This window comes from Heterodontus francisci, chromosome 8, assembly GCF_036365525.1.
Source record: "Heterodontus francisci isolate sHetFra1 chromosome 8, sHetFra1.hap1, whole genome shotgun sequence".
NCBI classification, from domain to species: domain Eukaryota; kingdom Metazoa; phylum Chordata; class Chondrichthyes; order Heterodontiformes; family Heterodontidae; genus Heterodontus; species Heterodontus francisci.
The window spans coordinates 49,138,827-49,157,957 of record NC_090378.1 but is presented as its reverse complement, the minus strand read 5'-3'; the positions used below and the strand labels follow the sequence as shown (position 1 = coordinate 49,157,957).

Sequence of the window (19,131 nt, the reverse complement as noted above, 5' to 3'; positions counted from 1 at the left end):
GGATGTTCTGGCTTAGTTGGTTTAGACCTGTCCTGTTAATTCAGGCACATCACATGAGATTTTAAAAATGCACCTCAGCCTCATTCCATTTTGTAACATATGTTGCAAAGTTTGTTGTCATGGTAACAAGCCCAAGGGGATATCTAACACACTATTTCCAAATATATATACCCGATTTCAGAATTGCTTTATTTACGAATAAGAGAGCACGTTATTTTTTTAATGAGTCTTGCAGTTATGCACCTTGGCAACAGGTTGAGAGCCATAAAAAGGAGCAAATGGGCAACCAGCCTACAAGAATCTGCGTGGGTTTTCTCCGGGTGCTCCGGTTTCCTCCCACAAGCCAAAAGACTTGCAGGTTGATAGGTAAATTGGCCATTATAAATTGTCACTAGTATAGGTAGGTGGTAGGGAAATATAGGGACAGGTGGGGATGTTTGGTAGGAATATGGGATTAGTGTAGGATTAGTATAAATGGGTGGTTGATGTTCGGCACAGACTCGGTGGGCCGAAGGGCCTGTTTCAGTGCTGTATCTCTCTCTCTCTCTCTCTCTAATCACTGGATCAAACCCACTGTCTTTCTAACTCTCTCTTTTGCTCCCATTTGCTCCTCAAAACCTCGCTCTTTTGGTCATTACCCTTAATCCTTCTCCTTCCATGTCTGGGCTCCAGTCACTCACACCTGCTTGAATTGCTTAGAAACACTGCAGAATTATAGACGTTTAAAGCCCAGAAGAAAACCTACAGCCTCTTGCACCTACGCTGCTTCATTGCTAGAGCTATCTAAAACCAACAGCCCTATATCTTATTCTGCTTTAAAAGTTTATCCAGTTTTCCCTTTGAATATATATTATAAATTATTATATGAGTGCAAGTGCAAAAACCTTGTATTTGAGCACCAAAATCCTTCAGCTTGTAATCATTATAAACAATTATATATGTTATTCGTGCTGTAGCTGCTCTTGTTCAGAGTAAGTTCTCTGACAAGAATGAGTTCAAGTAGCCTAAATAAGGCCGGTCTTCATCTGCAAAAGATTAATATTCTCCTACAGCCATAATTATGTTATAATGGTTCATGCTTGAAGCAAAAGTTAAAAAAATTAAATTCCCTAATCCATTAATTTAATTTTTCACCATTAAAGTGAACTTTGAGTGCCCCCTTCATAAAAAGGGAATCCACCAAAAAATGTAAATTTTTTTTTAAACAAGTAGTGGAAACATGAAAGAGCAGAGGTCAGTTGATGAGCACACATACCATTCCTTCCTAAAGTTAATTTATAACTTCCATGCTTTTTTCTTTTTTTTTAAAAAAAAGATAATTTTTAAACAAAGTCAATAATGGCACTTAACCGAGTGAGACAAGTTACCTTTTATTGCTGACGGGAGACAATGAATATGGAGAAATCTCATTGCCACTTTCAATAGTAGACCTCTTTGTGAGCAAGGCATACTGCAAACAAGACAACACACAAGCTAGATTGAAATGTGGAATTAAAGCTGCATTTTGCCACAGTCAACAGCACTCAAGTGAAGAGGAATGTAATCATTGTACACGACAGGTTTATTACAATGGAATGTTAGCTTTGTACTATGTTAATGATGAACCTTTGCTAATCGGCTATTAATAAAAAATTAAAACAATCTGACCACTGCCTTTGGTGACACTGATCTTTAGCAGTCAATAGTTTATACAAATAGTATAGTCAATAGTCAATACAAATCAATAGTATAAATTTTTGGTTGTTTGAAAGACAAGCAAAAACTTACCACTTGAGAACTGAACTACATGTTGACTCCCAAGGAAGCAGTGCCAGCCCTCCCAATTCTACTCTTATTTTACTATAGTTAAGTTGGTGATACAACTCAGGAAAACACTTTGCATAGTGCATAGGACATGGGAACAGCCGGGGAGACGAGTGGCTGACTATAGGCAAAACGAGCCAATTCAGTTAGTCTATAAACAACTACATTATTGGACAGTTTGTTCATACTGGATACTTACTCTGAATAGATTCCGGCACTCCTGCATTGGCATCTGGAATCTCCGATCTTCAGTCTGAGGATCACTCACTTTTTCAATGCCCGCTCCCAGTAGCTCATTCTTCAGCAAGGCAGCATATGCTACACCATCTGTCATTGGACAGGAAAACTCTATTACTACAACATAACTATCTCATTGTTACCTTGGCGATAAGCAACACATTCATTCCGATCATCATTTTAACTCATTCACCACTTGAAATCTACATCTTAATGCAATGGATGATCTCTCCTCCAACAGCTAAATGCTACAACTAGAAGAAGCTCTGTACTCTATATCTTCTCAGTGGACATAAACTCAAAATACAGCTTGAATTCAACAATCTTTCTGACTGGTAGCAAGATTAAAAGTTCTACTCCAGGCTGGAGATTCAATTTTAAGTAGGAGTATTAGCAAGTCTGGTAAACTCCCCTCCTCATAGCTTACTGTCTACAAATCAGAGTAATCGAAAACTGCTGCAAGACAATGTTTCAAAAGTCATCTTGCTCTTTGAATCATTGCCAGGTCATTTAGCCCTTTAAGAGGATAAATAGTCGTAAGAGGAAACAGAGCACCATAGGGGTCGATACATCTGCTGTAATCACAATACTTTTGAGCAGAGTTTCAAATTAAAAATAGTGGCTTATACAAGTTTCAGGAATACCATTGTACAAGAAGTAATACAGATGTTACCACTTATTATAATAGCCCGATTAATAAATCACATAATGATTTATGTTTCGTTGTCTCAGCAACCTCAGAGAAACAAGAAAATAAATGAGTTTTTAGCATCAGTTTAGAAAGCCTCAATGTAGCACACTGCTGCTCCAGATTCCAGCCATAATACTTTGTGAAAAGTCTCAGGCAGGCCCATTGTTCCAAATTCTGAATCCATTTTGGATATCTTTTTAAGTTCAGTGATTCTATATAACAGCATGGGTCAGGATGCAACTTTGCTGTGTTACAAGGCTTTGTTTTGCATTAAAAATTATTGTGTGTTTTTAAAAACTGAAAAGAATTTTTCAGTGGACATTGAGACACCTGCAAAAAGCTGAAGTTGTAAACAAGGACAAGAAAGCCTGTCATTTCAAGAAAACCAGCAATGGGTTTGACCTCCTCAGAGCTACTCTTTGAATGATAAGAGACACGCTATGTCTGGACATAAGAAATAGGGGCAGGGGTAGGCCATTCAGCCCCTCAAGCCTGCCCCACCATTCAATAGGATCATGGCTGATCTGTCCCAGGCCTCAACTCCACTTTCGGGCCTGCTCCGAGTAACTCTCGACTCTCCAAGATTTCAAAAATCTATCTACCTCCTCCTTAAATACATTTAGTGACCTAGCCTCCACAACTCGAGGCAGAGAATTCCAGAGATTCACCACCCTCTGAGAGAAGAAATTCCTTCGCATCTCAGTTTTAAATGTGTGCCCCCTTATTCTGTAATTATGTCCCCTAGTTTGAGATTCCCCCACTAATGGGAACATCTTCTCAACATCTACCCTGTTGAGCCCCCTTAAAATCTTATGTTTCTAGAAGATCACCTCTCATTCTTCTGAACTCCAATGAATAAAGGCCTAACCTGTTTAGCCGTTCTTGATAAGACAGTCCCTTCATCCCAGGAATCAGCCTAGTGAACCTTTTCTGAACTGCCTCCAATGCTAGTATATCCTTCTTTAAATATGGGGACCAAAACTGTATGCAGTACCCCAGGTGTGGCCTCACCAACACCCTGCACAGTTGTAACAAGACTTCCCTATTTCTAAACTCTAACCCCCTAGCAATAAAGGCCAAAATTCCATTTGCCTTCCTAATTACTTGCTGCACCTGCATGCTAACCTTTTGTGTTTCATGTACAAGAACATCCAGATCCCTCTGTACTGCAGTATTTTGTAGTCTTTCTCCATCTAAGTAATCTGCCTTTTTATTTTTCCTACTGAAGTGGATGATCTCACACTTTCCCACATTGAACACCATCTGCCAAGTTTTTGCCCACTCACTTAACCTATCTATAGCCCTTTACAGATTCTTTGTGTCCTCATCACAACATGCCTTCCCACCTATTTTTTTTTTTTATCGTCAGCAAATTTGAATACACTACACTCTGTCCCTTCCTCTAAGTCATTAATGTTGATAGCAAATAGCTGATGCCCTAGGACCGATCCTTGTGGCACCCCACTAGTTACGGCTTTCCAACCTGAAACAGACCCATTGATCCGGATTCTCTGCCTTCTGTGTGTTAGCCAATCCTCAATCCATGCCAACACATTACCCCCAATACCCTGAGCTCTTATTTTGTGAAATAACCTTTTATGTGGCACCTTATCAAACGCCTTCTGAAAATCCAAATACACATCATCTACTGGTTCACCTTTATCCACTCTGCTTGTTATATCCTCAAAGAACTCTGACAAATTTGTCAAACATGATTTCCCTTTCGTAAAACCACGTTGACTCTGTTTGATTGCATTATGTTTTTCTAAATGTCCTGTTATTTCTTCCTTAATAATTGACTCAAGTATTTTCCCAATGACAGATGTTAGGCTGACAGGTCTATAGTTTCCTGCTTTCTGTTTCCCTCCTGCTACCCTACCGGAATCCAGTGAGTTTTGGTATATTATGACCAATACCTCCACTATCTCTGCAGCCACTTCTTTTAAAACCCTTGGATGCAGGCCATCAGGTCCTGGCAACTTGTCTGCCTTTAGTCCCATCAGTTTGTCCAGCACCTTTTCCCTTGTGATAGTGATTGTTACAAGTTCCTCCCTCCCATTAATACCTTGCGCAACTATTATTGTTGGGATGTTTATAGTGTCCTCCACCGTGAAGACTGATGCAAAATATTGGTTCAAATTATCTGCCATTTCTTTTAATATACCCATAGAAGCTCTTACTGTTTGTTTTTATACTTCTTACCAATTTACTCTCAGTTTTCTCCCTCTATTAATTTTTTAGTCATCTGCTGCTGGTTTCCAATAACTTGCCAATCCTCTGGCCTACCACTCATTTTCGCCGCATTGTAAGCCTTTGCTTTTGATTTGATACTCTCCTTAACTTCCTTTGTTATCCACGGGCTCTCTTCGAGTCCTTCCTTCTGACCAGAATAAATGTTTGCTGAGGGTTATGAAATATCTGCTTAAAAGTCTGCCACTGCTCATCCACTGACTTCCCCTGTAGTCTATTTTCCCAGCCCGCTTTAGACAACTCTTTCTTCATACCTCTGTAATTGCCCTTGTTTAAGTTGAAGACACTGGTTCGAGACCAGAGTTGCTCACACTCAAACTGAATTTGAAATTCTACCATGTTATGATCGCTTTTCCCTAAAGGATCCTTAACTAAGAGATCTCTTATTAATCCTACCTCGTTACACAATACCAAATCTAAAATTGCCTGTTCCCTGGTAGGTTCTGCGACATATTGCTCTAAGTAACGATCCCTGAGGCACTCTACAAATTCATCTTCCATGCTACCCTTGCCAATTTGATTTGTCCAGTCTATATGCAGATTAAAATCACCCATGATAATTGCAGTGCCCTTCTTACACACCTCCATTATTTCCTGATTTATATCTTGTCCTACAGAGAGGCTATTCTGCAGGGGCCTATAGACCACTCCCACCCGTGATTTCTTTCCCTTGCGATTCTTATTTCCACCCAAACTGATTCTACATCACGATCTATTACACTTATATCATTACTCACAACTGCATTGATGCCTTCCTTTGAAAGCAAATCAACCCCACCTCCTTTTCCTTTCTGCCTATTCTTCCAGAACGTTGAATATCCTTGAACATTTAGATTCCAGTCTTGGTCATCCTGCAACCACGTCTCAGTGATAGAAATAAATGAATGATTTGATAGCTATCTGTGCTGTCAGCTCATCTATCTTGCTACAAATGCTACGTGCATTCAGATAGAGCCTTAAGCTTTGACTTTTTACCATTTTTACCTACTCTGGTTCTAATTTCTGCTGTAATCCTCAGCTTGTATTCTCTGCCCCTTCCTGTCACTCTCTGATTAATGTATGCTCCTTCACTACGCTGCACCTCTGCTCTCTCATTACTTTTCGACTTATTAAACTTCCCTTCAATTGACCCCTCCCCCCCACTATTTAATTTAAAGCCTTATCTACAACCCTAGTTATACGATTCGCCAGGACACTGGTCCCAGCATGGTTCAAGTGAAGCCCATCCCAACAGAACAGCTCTCTCTTTCCCCAGTACTGGTGCCAGTGTCCCATTAATCGTAACCCATTTCTCCCACACCAATCTTTGAGCCACACATTTACTTCTCTAATCTTATTTACCCTATGCCAAATAGCACATGGCTCAGGTAGTAATCTGGAGATTACTACCTTTGTGGTTCTGTTTTTTTAATTTGGCCCCGAGCTGCTCATAGTCCCTCAGCAGAACCTCTTTCCTAGGCCTACCTATGTCGTTGGTACCTACATGGACCACAACAACTGGATCTTTTCCCTCCCACTGCAAGTTCCTCTCCAGCCCAGAAGAGATGTCCTTAACCTTGGCACCAGGTAGGCAACACAGCCTTCGGGATTCTCTATCTTTGCTGCAGAGAACAGTATCTATTCCTCTAACTATGCTATCCCCTACTACAACTACATTTCTCTTTTCTCCCCTCACTTGAATGACACTCAACCACAGTGCTGTGGTCAGTTCGCTCATCTTCCCTGCAGTCTGTGCCCTCGTCCAGACCGGGAGCAAGAACCTCGTACCTATTGGATAAAGGCACCGGCTGAGGTTCCTCCAAAGCTAATTTCTGGATCCCCATAACTGCCTCACTCACAGTCACACCCTCCTATCCCTGATCACGGTCCAGATTGGATGCAATTAATCTAAGGGATGTGACTGTCTCCTGAAACAGTGTTCAGGTAACTCTCCCCCTCCCTGATGTGTCGCAGTGTCCACAGCTCGGACTCCAGCTCATCAACTCGGAGCTGAAGTTCTTTGAGCAGCCAACACTTGCTACAGATGCGGTCACCGTGGATGACATGTGACCTGCTTAGGAAGGTTTTGGTTTCACTTTGGACCTTTTAAAAAAAAGTGAGTTGGACAAAAAGCAGGCATTTGAAACTTGATTTTGACCGGCCTGGAGATCAGAGAGGAAGACCCAGAAAAAAAAGTGTCACCTCTCTCTATAAAGGAATCCTGCAACTCTTGAGAAGAAACCCTGTATTTCAAAAGGTGGCAGATTCCTATTGCCTCCTGTCTCTGAAGAATCCCTGCATCAAGTGTGGCTCCTGTTGCTTCCTGTTTTAAGAATCCTGAAATCTGAAGATATCGTCTACTGCTATCAGAACGAAGCAGACCTGTTGCTACACCCCTGATGGAAGACCTTATGTGAAGCCTGCTGCAGTTGAATTTCAATGAACGCCTATCCATCACAGATTGTTGAACAACCTCGCCTGGAAAGACTTCGAGTGGCATCCAACTATTCAACTCTGGGACACCTCACCAAACCAAAGAACTTCCGACCAGAATGCAACAAACTAAATTATTTTATTATTCCTTTATTCCTATAAAACAAGTGTAAATCAAAATTCCCCCCCCCCCATTAACTGGTTTTTGGATGTACATGTGTGTGCAGGAGGGCTAGGGAAAATAAAGAGTTTTAAAATCTTTTTGTATATAGATTTACTTAATTATTGGTTAAAACTTATACTAAATAGTTAATTTTTGGTTGATTAAAGTAACCTGGTTGGTGTGCTTTATTCTGGGCACAAATATAGTATCTAATTGGCAGCTCTTCGGTAAATGGAAAAAATTTATTGATATGCTGTGACCCGTGGAGAAGTGGGAATGAATTAACAGTGCACTCCTCCCGCCTCGATAGTATCTGACCTTTGTATCAATTGTTACGATCAGTTACATTGCTTTACCTCACAGGCAGCAAGTGAACACACAGAACAAAAGCTACAGTCCTAATCAAAGCTTATCTTAAGACAAATGACTTCAAATCTATCCTCATGAAAAAGAAGCAAACATAGACCACACTATCCCTAATAACAAATTCAACTATTCCTGGTCAGCCTTCTGGTTCTGCCCAGCATTGAGTTTAAGGTGAGCCAGGCCATGCTCCCTTATGAGACTTAGCTAGACTAATTGACTTTACATGCTCCCTGGTGTTCTATCTCCCCACCCCCACTTCACCTACATTCACAGGAAGTTAGAAGGTTGTTTCCACCGTGCACCCCCCCCCCCCACCCCCCAACTACTTCCTCATCCAAAGATTCACCCATCAGCCTGTCAATGAATCAGATTAGCACCCTTATTTCCCCCTCTTACCCGCTGGGGTGTGGGCACCTAGAAAACATCTTCTGTTCTCAAAGTTAATTAGACCATCCTGATTTAATGACCCAATTTGTCTGGGATGAGGCAACAGGTTCTTACTGTCTCTCAGCACCAATGTTCCACAAACTAGTCTGTCTAGTTTTGATACACATCTTTAATACCTGCCTCATTAACAAATAAACACTTTCAGTATGTGGCTGCAACAAGAATTTTGAAACACAGCGCTTAAATGTAACTTATTTCCAAATCCTTTCTAAGGCAAAACGGTTAAACAATTCTGACATGTGACACCCAAAGTCTTAATTTTCAGTGCAATTCAAAGGAGGGGGGGCTCCAACATATAACCTTGACTGTGTCCTGATTAGTTCTTAATGCAATAGTGCACACAAAAAAGGTTGCCCAGAAAGATGCTTGGAAAAGCAGGTACTGAGGTGCAATTCAGGAATATGTTCAAATTTGACAATGATGGCTTGCAGATACATCAATGGGTCATTTGCATAATAATATAGTATGAAAACTTATAAACGATCCTTAACTGTCGCAAGGGGAGAGCCAACTGTGCAACAGCCCCAACAAACAAATTTCTCTGCAGCACCTGTGGAAGAGCCTGTCACTCCAGAATTGGCCTTTATAGCCACTCCAGGCGCTGCTTCACAAACCACTGACCACCTCCAGGCGCGTATCCATTGTCTCTCGAGATAAGGAGGCCCAAAAGAGAGAACTGTCAATGTTCAATCTCATTGAGTGTATAAGTTAGAAGCATTTCCTAATGTTAATATTTAATGTCCTATCAATTAGCTAAATAGATTTAGGCAAACTTCTCTATCCAGAGAACACTGAAGATAGATTTCCACCTAAATGTCGAAAGCAGAAAGAGGCAACGTTAATAAAGTTAAGCCTTTTTATTCAGTGTTGAATTGCAAAGAAGCCTGAAGCAAACTCAAAGTCAGAAAAAAAAACTTACATGACTTTCTTGCAGATATAGGGAAAGAACACCAAGAGCAAATAATCATAGTAAGGAAAAGAAACTGGAAACCTCATGCAGCAAGGGTATAGATCAAGGAAGTCGCAATCACTAGCCCACTGAAGTCTTGTAAAAAAAACCTGTCAAATAGAGTGCTGAAAATTGTTTCAATTGTTTGTAGCATCTATCTGAGCAGATGTGAAAGGCCAAAAGACAGAACTGTTCATTTTTCTACGTTATTAGGAAAGAATCACTTAACGTTTAGAATAATTTCAATTTTGAGGGAGAAGATCTGATGTAGTAATGAGTATCTTTGAACAATACAATCAAGGCATGATACAGCACAGATGGAGGCTATTCAGCCCATCGTGCTTGTGACAGTAATTTGAAACAGCAATCCAATTAGTCCCACTGTCCTGCTCTTTCCTCATAGCCCTGCAAATATTAATACTTTTAAGTATTATACAATTTCCATTTGAAAGTTATTATTGAATCTGCTTCCACCACCATTAGGCAAGGCATTCCAGATCATAATTTGCTGTGAAAGAAAAAAGGTTGAATCTGGAGATGGTCTGGGAGGCGAGAGGCCTCGTAAAATATTAGCGAAAGGCATTGGAAGTGAAGCCTGATATCTCCTCGCTGTCATGAGATTTTCTCAGCAGCAGGAACCTCAGCAGTGCAGCCACCCGCCGACCATAGGTGGGTGCCCAATTAATGGCCAATTCCCACCCGCCCCCACAAGCATTTTACCAGCATAGGGAGAGACCACTAGCGTCCAAGTGGGTTTCCAGGGGAAGAGTGGGTGCAGGAAAATTCATTGTCCACAGATCTGATGGCATCCCTGCAGGGTTCACCCCTTTCATCACCAGGGCCTGCCTGCTTGGCCCCGGTACATTAAATTAAAAAAAAAACAAAACTTACTTGGCCTTTGCTGGTGCCTCCATCAGTGGTGTTGCTAAGCTACCAGCCCTCTGGGCAGGCAGCTCTGAGAGGCGGGCTGCTATCCTTAACTGGATGATGGCAGCTGCTGCTAAAATGCTGACCAGTTCCCACTGCCTGTTCATGTGGGCTCGGGACCCAGTTTCAGTCCCCGTAGTGGGACAACCTGTGCTTTGATGAAATTCAGCCCAATGTTTCTGCATGTCACCACTGGTACATTTGTCAATCACCTTAAGTCTGTGCCCTCTGATCATCGACATTTCTGCCAGTTTCTCCTTATTTACTTAATCAAAACCCTTCAAGATTGTGAAGGCCTCTATTAAATCTCCCCACAACCATCACTAGTCTAAGCAGAATACCCAATTACTCTAATCTCTCCACATAAATGAAGTCTTTCATTCCTGGTAATAAAAGCAAAATATTGCGGATGCTGGAAATCTGAAATACAAACAGAAAGTGCTGGAAATACTCAGCAGGTCCGGCAGCATCTGTGGAGAGAGATGCAGAGTTAATGTTTCAGGTCAGTGACCTTTCATCAGGTCAGTTCTGATCAAAGGTCACGGACCTGAAACGTCAACTCTGCTTCTCTCCACAATTGCTGCCTGACCTGCTGAGTATTTCCAGCACTGTTTTTTCTTTCATTCCTGGTACCATTCTAGTAAATTTCCTTTAGATCCTCCACAAGGTCTTGCTATCCTTCCTAGAATGTGGTACCCTGAATTGGCCACAATACTCCAGCTAGGGCCTAACCAGTGTTTTAGGAAAGTTTGGCATAACTTCCTTGCTTTCATACTTTATTCCTCTATTAATTTAGCCAAGGAGCCCATGTCTTTCTAACAACCTACTCAACATGTCCCACCACCTTCAAAGACTTGTGTCCATACACCCCCACGTCTCTGTTCCTGTATCTTAAAGAAGATTATACCATTTAGATATATTGCCTCTCCCCATTCTTCCTACCAAAGTGAATCGCTTCACACTTCTGTTAAGTTTCACCTGTCATCCGTCTGCCCATTTCACCAGTCTATGTCCTCCTGACATCTGTTACTATCCTCCTCATTGTTTACTACATTCTGAGTTAGGCGTCATCTCCAAACTTTGAAATTATGCCTTGTATGCCGATTCAAAAAGAGCAGTGGTCCCAATACTGACTCCTGGGGCTGAATTTTAAGCCGCCCCGGTGGGTCGGATGGCGGCTTGGGGGCGGTGTAAATTTGAGCAGGAGGCTCCGGGAGGCCTACCTGCCCCGCTTCCACCTCTGGCCAAGTTTACGGCGTCAGGTGGGGGGAATGGCCCACCTGCCCAACGCCAATCAAGGCCACTTAAGGATCCTCACCCGCCTCCACGGGTATTTTATCCGTGGCAAGCAGGCATGCTGGGGATGTGAAAGGCCACCCAGCAATAGCTGCCGGCCTTTCAGCGCCTGGGGGGGGGGGGGGGGTGCCATGGCAATCGGGCACAGGATGCCCGATTATGGGCTGCCCCCACCCCCCAAACGACCACTCCAGCCTCACCAGGGAAGGACCAATCCTCCTGGTGAGGCATCCTTAACTTACCTTCCCTCCAGGCTCCTTGGTGCTGGCTGGGCAGCAGTCCCAGCAGTGGCCACCACTCCCGTTGGCGCTTCTGGGACTAAGAGCTGCCGGTCTGCTGATTGGCCGGCAGCTCAGAGGCGGGACCTCCTCCCTCAAGTGGGTGGAAGTCCCGCATCGGGACAATTAAAGCCCGGGAACCCGTAAAATACAGGGCGGATCCCCGGGCTAGGCGGAAGCAGGTTCGCCACCAACTTTCACGTCGGTGGCGAATTCTTGTCCGCCTAATGTAAAATTCAGCCCCTGGGAACAGCACTGCAGACTTCCATCTAGTCTGAAAAACAACCAACCAACCATTCACACTTCTCTGTGCTTTCTGTCCCTTAGTCAATTTTATATCTATGCTGCCAATGCCCCTTTAATTCCATGGGTTTCAATTTTGCTCCCAAGTCTATAATGTGCACTTTATCAAGCATCTTCTGAAAGTCCATATACACACCATCAACCCTCTCCATAATTTTATCAAGGACATTAATCTTAAAGTTTGTCAAACACAATTTGTCTTTAACAAATCCATGCTGGCTTACATTTATTATCCCATCTTTTTCCCCAGGTTAATGGCTTTAGAAATTTCTTCACCACAGTTAGGCTAATTGTACTGTAATTGCCAAGTTTATTCCATTAACCATTTATAACAGGGGTGTAACATTAGAAAACCTCCAGTTCTCTGGCACCATTGCCACATCTATTGGAGGACTGGAAGACTGTGATCACAGCATCCAAAATTCCCACCCTTACTTCCCTCAGCAATCTAGATTCACCTCATCCAAACTGGGTGACTTTTGTAACATACTGGCCTGGAATTTGCGGTTGTAACGACAGTGAAATTGACAGCACTCGCGTCATTACTGTGTCAAACTGACAGCAACTTCTGGCATTTGCACATGCACAGTTAAACACAGAAATCTGGAAGTTGCTATCAGTGATACGCTGCTCCTTCAAAGAGTGAGCTGTTGCAGTCTTCACAGATGCAATCAACATTGAATCTCTGAACTAATATGATCAACTTTTTACACACTATTCTCACTGCAGAAAATATTGAAAGTGTTATAACTGAGTTTTTAAACAGTGTGCTGAACAATCTCTTAGGCCCTGGAAAACTTGAATGTGGAGTCACAATCTCCCCAGAACAGTGGAAAATTGTGTGTTTTTTTTTTCAAAAAATGTTATTTTATTTCTTGAAAGTTTATGATATTTCAGCTTTGACCATAATCCTATGTGTATGTTCCAATCTTTATTTCACTCTGTGCATTGATTAAAAAAGTGAATTATATTCACTGCTTTTTACTTCCTGCTTTGCTGTCTGAGAATTCGTCAGTCTGATTGGCCGATCAGCTGGATGCCACTGACCACTTATAGATGGCACCAAATTCAAACTCACGTTGGAATAGAAGAAATCCATGACCACTAAACCTTTGTGGGCAGCTTTGCCCTTCTCCTCTCTCCGCCACCCCCCCCCCCCCCCCCCACTCCCACCCGCCAAACTTCAAGCTGACTGCAAAATCTGGGTCATTAAAGCATAGATTTTTCATTACCATGCAGCAAAGGGGAGAAATTACTGATCAGTTTGGTGGACTCAACAATAAGATACAAATCAGGTGAATGTGGAGAATCACTAATAATGGGCAGAATAATTTCTGGGACAATAGATAACTTTCTCAAAGAAAGGGTGCTCAGAGAGGAAAATATGACATTAGACAGCAGTACAAATATTTAGTGTTCCCAAAGCCCTAAAAGAACAAGCTAAAGAGATGTGCAGGAGTGAAAGTGAAACCAGCCTGTAGTCAAGAGATAATTATCTAATGAGAAACCTGAAAACAATTGGTCAAAGCTAAAGGAGAGAAGAGAAAATGATATAGAATGCAGCAGCATTGCTGAACATTTTTCCTGCTCTGGGAAAATATAAAATGTGGCAAAGACAACAACTGCTCAAGATATTTGAAGAACAGGTGAAATCAGTGCGGGCAATGGGGGAAAATGAGCGATTGCCGCAAAAGAAATACTCCTCGGACATTCAAGTTTGCTGCAACTGTAAGGAGGGAGGGAAGGAAGGACAGATTATATAGTTCTTAACACATCTATCAGAAACATTCCAAGATACCACATACATTTGATTAAATGATGCAGTGCTGTCATGATAGCAAACATGTTGAGTACAGCAAGGTCCCATAAACAGCAATGAGATGAATGAGTTAAAATATTATTTTCATTTTGTTGGTTAAGGACAGAATACCACAAGAATTCACTGCTCTTTGAGCAGTGTCTTAGAATTTTCATGGGAATCTTTGCCAAAAAAATCTTTATTCAAATCATATGGGTGTGCAGAAATTTTAAAACAGTTAAATGAGGTCATATGTTATCCCAGATTAAATAGGACTCAGGTCATTTGATAGCAAATTGTTCATTGCTTAAAACAGAGGACAAGCTGACAACCAGAATCATTGGAACCTTAAAAACACAACAGTGACACCGGAAAGTTGGGATTACTTTATGGTTACTAACTAATACTCAGTGTACCAGACACACTATACAAGTAAAACAGTGATAAATTGTTCAAGAATTCTTTTTACTAGACAGAATACCTAGCAAAGTCCTTATTTACAATGAATCACTGTTTAGAAGTATTGAGCCTGGTAAATTTACCAAAGAATGAGATTTAACTTGTACAACTTCAAGTCTAGACCACCCAAATGGATCAGTAGAAAAGTCCATAGGTTGAGAAAAACCTCACGGATTAGTCATGGGGCAAAGGGACACGTGCATCTGAGTTTATCACAATATTCTGTTAGAGTGCAACTTATTACTCATGGGAAGGGGAAACAAGAGTCAATAATTTCCACCAAAGAATGACTGAATACTGGTAAACCAGAGATAGCACAACATACAAAAGAACAACATTTCCAGCACTGAAATTTGGTGATAAAGCGGGGCAGATATTATACCACAAACATCCATGGCATCATCAAGGAAGGAGTGTATCCAAGATCATACTTGGACAAACAGAACAAAATGTACTGCATAATTGTTGAAATCTCAAAAGAGGCAGAGCAGCAGACTCCTGAATCACTGAGGATCCAACCAAATCTGATGCAACCTATCAAATCTGTCAGTGAAAATGTGCGGAAAGATGTTCTAATTGTGAGATTGACTACCCACAAATACTTAGGATAGGTAACTTTGTGATACAGTATTCCCAACACGGTGGTGTGCTCATTAGGAGTGCAGGCCAGAAACAGGCTGCAACAGTGTCACTTTGATTCTCTGCTCATGCTTCCTGCGAGCTCAGCTCCTCATGGTGGAATAATGCACCAATTTATACTTCTCGTCAGGTCTTGCCCTTGGATGTCATCAACCATGCCTGCAGTGCATATTCCTGGGCCCCAATCAGCAACCCCTGCAGCCTTTACGGCCCTTAAAATAACACTGGCATACTGCAGGATGAAGGAATCATAGGAGCTGCCATAGTAATTGACATTCAAGTGCACGATCCTGTTGCTATGGCCACAGACCAGCCACATTTTCATGCAACGGTAACCCTTTCTGCTCATAAACAGAACAACATTGTGTTAGGAGGCACCCTGGGAAGAAAAAACATTTGAAAATAATTAGAGGCAATTAGAAAAATGTTTTTACAAAAAAAAAAAAGTGGTCAGAATGTGGAATTTTCTGCCACAAATCATTAACAGGAAAAGTCCAAAAATACCTTTAAAGAAAATTTGGCAGTTGCATGAAATGTTGAATATTAAAGGATTTAGGAACTGAGCAGGAGTGGGGATGAGAATGGGTGATACATGTGGAGGCCTTGCTGCATCAAGTGACTTGTTTCTGCATTGCAACATTCTATAATTCTCTAATCAGGAAGTGTAAATATGAGAGACATTCCTTTATCAGTGTCTGACAATGTGTCAATTAGCTTTCAGATGGAGGCAGATTTCTTCTAATAGAAAGCAGTGAAGATGGATTTCTTTTAACATTGACTAAATTGCAGAGTGTTGCAGTATGTAATATTGGTTTTAAACCTAAAGTTAGTCTTTTCTATTCTATTCAATCTTGGACTAATATGAACTCTGAAACAAGTCCACTGTAAGAACCTCATCATTTGACAAACTGAACCAGTGAAAGAAGTTGAGAAGAATGCAATGCAGGTGCATTCCCTGAAGAATCCATCCTTCTGGCAGTAAGTGTCGATGTCCAATATACAGTGACTGCATATTGAAATAGATGACACTTTGCCAGATAGCTCAATTAACAAATACAATGTTGTCATTTATTGCAAGGGGAATGGAATATAAAAAGTAGGAAAGTTTTGCTACAGTTGTACAGGGCATTGGTGAGACCAGATCTGGAGTACTGTGTACAGTTTTAGTCTCCTTACTTAAGAAAGGATATAATTGCATTAGCAGTTCAGAGAAGGTTCACTTGACTGCTTTCTGGGATGAAGGGGTTATATTATGAAAAAAGGTTGAACAGATTGGGCCTGTATCCATTGGAGTGAAGAAGAATGAGAGGTGATTTTATTGAAACATACAAGATCTTGAGGGGACTTGACAGGGTGGATGCTGAAAGAATGTTTCCCCTTGTGGGAGAGACTAGAACTAGGGGGACACAGTTTACAAATAGGGGATCTCCCATTTAAGATGGAGATGAGGAAAAAAAAAATTTCTGAGTGTTATTAGACTGTGGAATTCTCTTCCCAGAAAGCAGTGGAGGCAGGATCATTGAATACTTTTAAGGCTGAGTTAGATAGATTCTTGATTGACAAGGGAGGCAAAGGTTATAGCAGGTAGACAGGAAAATAGAGTTGAGGCCACAATCAGATCAGCCATGATCTTATCAAAAGGCGGAGCAGGTTCAAGGGGCCGAATGGCCTACTCCTGCTCCTAATTCCTATGTTCGTATGTATTTCCTCTTTCTATGTACACTGTTCATAACCCTAGAATTTTTCAGTCATCTTATTTGGTTGAGTTACAGCTGCGTAACGACATGAGAATAACAGAAACACAAATTAATTTTGCTGCCATTTTGCACTTATGCAGACCAGCGGCCACCATCATATCCAATGCACATTGGCAAATCTGGATTACTGCAAAATGTCACAGTGATTAGAATGAGTGTAAAAATCGGGCAAAGCTTGCAACGACATTGGGTCAAGTTCTCTACAACAGCGTCACCAAACTGCATTAATGGGACAAGATTTAAATAACTCACTTCCTGATAATGTTAACCCTCTAGGCAGAATCTCTCCTTTATGTCCTATATATAAACCCATTCCTAAAGATAATGTTATAACTGGAGGAAATACTGCCCCAGTACTACATAAAAAACTACAGTAAAATACAACTGTGACATACGTGAAATATATTTGTCTATGTTTTAATTATTGGATTTTACTCCTGCTAGTGCAGCCAGGAAACCACATCCAGATCTTTATCAGATCTCACAAGGTAAGGTCAGGGATGGGGTTTGAACCATCAGACAGATGCCGTTTAAACTAACTTCAAATATGGGCTAAAAATGCACCCATTGTTAGAATCAGGGGAACTTAAACAGCAGAAGAGAGGATTTAGTGGAGAGAAAGATCAACAGATGGCAGCAGATGGCCACAGATAGACATGAATAGTGAGGAGCTCCCTAGGGAGCTGGCTGCCCAGGAGCCATCTTGGAAAGGAACACCAAGCTGACCCTTCGGACCAAACTGATGATGGTTTAAAAGGAAATTGTTTTCAGCACCTTGCTGTACGGCTGTGAAACATGAGCGACTTACAGTTACCAGGAAAAGCAGCTCAATAATTTACATCTTTGCTGTCTGCAGTGCATTATGGGTATATACTGGCAGCACAAAAATCAAAAATGTGACAGTACTCTCAAAAGCAGAGCTCCCAAGTGTGTTGGCACTAATCGAACAGAGGTGGCTTCGGTGGATCAGACACATCCGCAGGATGGAAGAATGTTGCGCACCCGAGGACTTACTGCACGATGAGGTTGCCAGGGCTAGACGACCAGTGGGGTGTCCAAACCGCCGCTTCAAAGACAGAACCGTAGAAAACTTACAGCACAGAAGGAGGCCATTCAGCCCATCATGTCTGCGCCTGCTGAAAAGAAAACTAGCCGTCCAATCTAATCCCACCTTCCAGATCCTGGTCCGTAGCCTTTCAGGTTACAGCACTTCAGCTGCATGTCCAGGTACCTTTTAAAAGAGTTGAGGGTTTCTGCCGCCGCCACCACCGTTCCTGGCAGTAAATTCCAGACACCCACCACCCTCTGGATGAAAAAGTTTTTCCTCATGTCCCCTTGAATCCTTCTACTAATCACCTTAAATCTGCGCCCCCAGTAACTGACCTCTTTGCCAGGAAAAACAGGTTCTTCCCGTCACTCAATTTTGTACACCTCAATTAAGTCACCATCCAGCCTCCTCTGCTCTAAGAGAACCAACCCTAGCTGATCCAATCCTTCCTCATAGCTGCAACTTTCAAGCCCTGGTAACATTTTTGTAAATCTCCTCTGTACTGTCTCCAGAACAATTATGTCCTTTCTGTAATGTGACGACCAGAAATGCAAGTGTGACATGAAGGCCCTAAATATTGACTGTCACACTTGGGAGTCATTAGCTGGTGAAAGAGAGAAATGCCGACACATCCTGTGGACTGGTGTGCACCATCACATGAGCAGTGGCTACAGCAAATTGGCAGCAGGCACCAATGCTCAAAACAACTCACAGCATCACTTAGCAGCTTTGCTTGTGGCACTACCTACCTCTCAAGGATTGGCCTTCACACCCATCAGCAAAGGTGCACCAAGAGACCCCACCTGAATGGATTGTTTGCTGTGTGCCCATCACCTTTCATAGATGGAAGGATGACAACCACACACATACACACTCGTGCTTGTCAAGGCACATATTGGTCTAAAGTCAATCACTGTTAGCAGTTTCTGCAGTCCCCACCCCACTAGGTTACAGAGAATACAATGCAGTATGCTTTGCTGAAAATAATATGCATCAGTGGTCTATTTTTGTTAACCAAAAAGAGGCTCAATATGCCATTATCTGCTTGTCATGTCAACTTGCTTTGTTGAATGATAATTTTCTTTAATCCACTGCCTGGAACTCTGAATTTTTTTGAAGAAATTAAAAAAATGACTTTGCTGGCAGCTTAGGATGGCCACCTAATTTGCAACACCGTATCCTACATTGCAAGGCCTGTGAGGGAGACGAAATGGCTGATCATTTCCCAGCAAGAACCAAGACCCAGGAAGTTTAAGGGAACTACCTGTTCTTTTCAGCAAGAAAAGAAATACTGCTGACTGCTATGTT

General features: G+C 41.8%; 1 protein-coding gene across 3 annotated transcripts in view; it reads right to left on the bottom strand.

Annotated features, from left to right (window-relative positions):
* Positions 1-19,131, bottom strand: part of LOC137372808 (fizzy-related protein homolog) — a 58,316-nt gene that overhangs the window by 17,107 nt on the left and 22,078 nt on the right. For all 3 annotated transcript variants that reach the window (XM_068037103.1, XM_068037102.1, XM_068037101.1), the window contains 2 exons: positions 2,003-2,130; positions 1,368-1,450 (listed from right to left, as the gene is read on the bottom strand). In XM_068037103.1, the coding sequence (XP_067893204.1) occupies positions 1,368-1,450; positions 2,003-2,130 (211 nt within the window). The remainder of the gene's footprint in view (positions 1-1,367; positions 1,451-2,002; positions 2,131-19,131) is intronic.